This window comes from Antrostomus carolinensis, unplaced genomic scaffold (genome assembly GCF_000700745.2).
Source record: "Antrostomus carolinensis isolate BGI_N321 unplaced genomic scaffold, ASM70074v2 scaffold6329, whole genome shotgun sequence".
Lineage (NCBI taxonomy): Eukaryota > Metazoa > Chordata > Aves > Caprimulgiformes > Caprimulgidae > Antrostomus > Antrostomus carolinensis.
Genome location: NW_010340554.1, coordinates 312 through 3,875, shown reverse-complemented (window position 1 = coordinate 3,875; position 3,564 = coordinate 312). Strand labels below are relative to the sequence as shown.

General features: G+C 57.0%; 1 protein-coding gene across 1 annotated transcript in view; it reads right to left on the bottom strand.

The window, feature by feature from the left end:
- Positions 1 to 388: 388 nt before the first annotated feature.
- The window catches only part of PDE2A (phosphodiesterase 2A), a gene marked incomplete at its 5' end in the record, with an annotated part of 3,343 nt that continues 167 nt past the window's right edge, over positions 389 to 3,564 (bottom strand). The window contains 11 exons of the mRNA XM_010176173.1: positions 389 to 611; positions 839 to 945; positions 1,074 to 1,112; positions 1,379 to 1,491; positions 2,004 to 2,103; positions 2,237 to 2,311; positions 2,420 to 2,467; positions 2,581 to 2,668; positions 2,776 to 2,898; positions 3,048 to 3,118; positions 3,331 to 3,453. Of these exons, the coding sequence (XP_010174475.1) occupies positions 389 to 611; positions 839 to 945; positions 1,074 to 1,112; positions 1,379 to 1,491; positions 2,004 to 2,103; positions 2,237 to 2,311; positions 2,420 to 2,467; positions 2,581 to 2,668; positions 2,776 to 2,898; positions 3,048 to 3,118; positions 3,331 to 3,453 (1,110 nt within the window). The remainder of the gene's footprint in view (positions 612 to 838; positions 946 to 1,073; positions 1,113 to 1,378; positions 1,492 to 2,003; positions 2,104 to 2,236; positions 2,312 to 2,419; positions 2,468 to 2,580; positions 2,669 to 2,775; positions 2,899 to 3,047; positions 3,119 to 3,330; positions 3,454 to 3,564) is intronic.

Here is a 3,564-nt window from a genome sequence, read left to right as displayed (position 1 = left end):
CCCAGTGCCCCACGTTGTCCCTCTCCATCCTGCTGACCCTCATGGTGCTTCCACCGAGGACATTGTCCCCATGGTCACCCCGTGGTGACAGGACCTGCAGCCTTAAGGCAGCTGAAAGCACATCCATCCTCCACCCTCATGGTGTCACCTGGTGTCCCCAACCACCCAGGTAGGGTCCCAGGACCACCAGGTGGAGGAGACACCTGAATATCTGCCCTGGAGGGAGGGGACAATCACCCACCGGTGGGGAAGGACCTCACCGTGGTGGTCCAAAGTCACTGATGTCCCCCCAAACCTCTTCCCCATGGGTTGGGGGATGAGGGTTGGAGGACACTTCTGGTTCCTCAAGCCCCATCCTGGTCCCCACACATCACCCCTCCCCCCCCCTTCACTCAGCCCCTGCCTCAGGTTGTCCCCCCTCGAGCTCCAGGCAACCGTTGAGTTGAGGGTCAGGGGTCTGGAGATCATATTCTTCATCCAGAAAGTCCAAGGAGTTGTTACTGGGCAAACCCCGGATGGTGAACTTGTGGGACACCTTTGTCCACTGCTCCCGGTTACTGGCCACCCGCTCGTAGAGCTCTGCTGCCTTGGGGAAGATGTCCTGCAGCAACCTGGGGACAGAGGACACCACATCTACATGGACTTCCATGGCCTTAGTTGGGTTCCACCTCAATCTCCACTACTTGGAAACCTCCCTTGATATCTAAAAGACCTTCTTGACATCTTGAAGACCTCATGTCCACCACCCTTCATCCCAACCTGACATGACAAAGGGTGGGAGGGTGATGGCAGAGGGGACCTTCACCTTGATGTCAGGCCTGGAGGTTGAGGGACTCACTTGTAGATGGGCATGGCGATGTGCTCCATGAAGCTGATCTGCAGCTCGGGGATGTAGGCCTTCTCCCGGTCCATCATCTCCAATGGACGGTTGCCCATGGCTTTCTCCTGCAGTGGTGGCAAGGGTGGAGGTCAATGCTGGTGGCCATCCCCTTCCCACCTCATCCCAACCCTCTTGATGCTTCTCAAGAGCGTTGGCCAAGCCCAACCCTCCACCAAGCCTTGGTTCTACCTACCAGGTCACCTTGGGAGAAGAACTCCTTGTAGATCAGCTCCTGCAAGGGACAGGTTGTCAGTGTTGGAGGTGACACATCTGAAGTGACCTCCCCACCCCACCTGTCCTCCAGACCCCTCTCCATGGCTGAAGGGAATGGTTGGGCAGGGCCACACACACCCAGCATGGGTGGTCTGGAGGTCCCTGAGTGGAGGCACCATGCCACTGTGAAGGTCAGGCTGGTTCCTGGTGCCTGGGGACATGTGGGTGGCCCAAGGAGATGGTGGGGTGGCATTTAGAAGGTCAACTTCATGGTGTGGCACTCACTGCAATCTTCCTGGTGGTCTTCCAGCCCTTGGTCTGGTCAGAGAGGTCACAGGAGGTCATGAGCAGGCAGAGGAGAAGACTGTGGTGCTGCTTGTTCTTGGGGTCGTAGCCCACTGCCAAGTAGGGCACGGGTTGGGGTGGGGGGCTTGAGAAGAAGTCCCAGAGTCCCCACCACCCCCCACACCAGGGCTGTGGAGACAGGTAGGACCTGCCATGCCACCTCCTGGTCTTAGTGCGATGGGTTCCCACCACAAGCCCAATTCCAATCATAGAATCATCAAGGTTGGAAAAGACCTTCAAGATCATCAAGTCCAACCATCAACCCAGTGTTGGTGGGATAGGTTCCCACCACAACCCAACCCCAATCATCAAAGTTGTAAAAGACCTTCAAGATCATCAAGTCCAACCATCAACCCAGTGTTGGTGGGATAGGTTCCCACCACAACCCAACCCCAATCATCAAAGTTGGAAAAGACCTTCAAGATCATCAAGTCCAACCATCAACCCAACACCACCGTGCCCACTAAACCATGGCCTGAAGTGCCATGTCTACATGTTTTTTGAACACCTCCAGGGATGGTGACTCCAGCACTTCCCTGGGCAACCTGAAGCCCAAGAGCTTCACCTTCTGCCATCTTCTGTAGATCCTTGAAGATGCGCAGGTGATGGGCCAGGTCGGTGGCCAAGATGATGTCCCTCATGAGGTCCAGCATGCGCTGGTAGTCCTGTAGGACCAGGTAAGGTGGTTGGTGAGATCATCTCCATATCCCCAATGAGATCCTCCATCCCAAAGGTTGGATCCAGAGATGAGGGGGATGAGGGAGTTGGGTGAGGAGGTGGCATGAGTTGAAGGTTCACCTTGCGGGAGAAGTGGTCGAAGATGTTGCATCCTTGGCTGTTGAGGATGGCGATGGCTTGGGCAAAGTGGTGCCTCTGCAGAAGAAGTGGATGTGGTGGGAGCGGGCAGGGTGGAGGCAGAGGTGCTACCACACAACCACAACCCTGGAGCTGGGCAGGAGGAGGTTTTGGAGAAGACCTTACCTCCATGACAGAACCTTCTGAACTGTACAGCGCAGCCAGGACTGATTTCTACAAGGTAGAGCAGTTGGTGTCATGGAGTTATGGAGATGAAGACCCCACCCAGCTCTGTCCCCGTCCCTGTCCCTGTCCCCACCCCACCCACCCACATCCCAACGCCTCACCGAGGCCACCTGGAAGGAGTTATTGGTGCCTCTGTGGTCCAGATCGTGGCACATGCAGGAGATGAAGAGGGCAAAGATCTCGATGTCTCTGAGGGAAGGGGAAGGAGGGAAACTGAGGCAAGCGGGAGAGCGAGGAGAACCCCAACTGGGTCAGGTGGGATGGGGACAGTGATGGTGACAATTCCTTGGTCTTACTCCAAGTAGTTGACCAGCTCCAGGTTCTTGTAGAGCAGGTAGCAGAAGTGGGAGACAGAGAAGGCGTGCATCCAGTTGTGGTAGGGAGGGTCACGGTAGCCCTTCTTCACCATCAAGCAGAACCTGGGGTGGAAGGGGACAAGATCATGAGGACCTCCTTGTCTTTGTCACCTCCTGGGGACAAAGACCTCCCCACCCCACCCCCTTGTCCATAGGTCCCCTTGGGGTCCTTCAGGTGAAGGATGGGGTGAGGCACAAGGATGGGGACCCACCTGGTGAGCGTTTGACGGTCCATCTTGTAGTTGTTGATGAAGTTCATGTCCTGCAGCATGCTCAGGATGGCCTGTGGAGAGGACAGGGTGGGTGGCAGCAGGTGACAACACCCAGCAGTGTCCACCCCCTTGTGTCACCCGTTCCTGCCATGCAGGGTGACACTTGGGTGCAGCTACATCCACCCCAGCCCAGCCCCACCAGCACCATGGGGTTGAGGTACGTGACCTGACTAAGAGCAGATGGGGGATGGTGGCACTTGGGGACTGTCCCCACGGTCCTCACCATGGAGGTGTCATCCTCAGGCAGCGAGCGTGGCGTGTAGGTGAAGCTGGAGAAGTTGGGGTCGATGGTGGACACGGGCTGGATGCCCTCACTCAGCAGCTTGGTGTACTCATCATCTGACACCTGCGGGTGACATTGCCAGTGGCCCACACTGTGACCAGGTCCCCATGGTGTCCCCAAGCTGTCCCCTGGGCCACATCAACCCCAGAGAGAGCAGAGAGCCCTGGGGTGTCA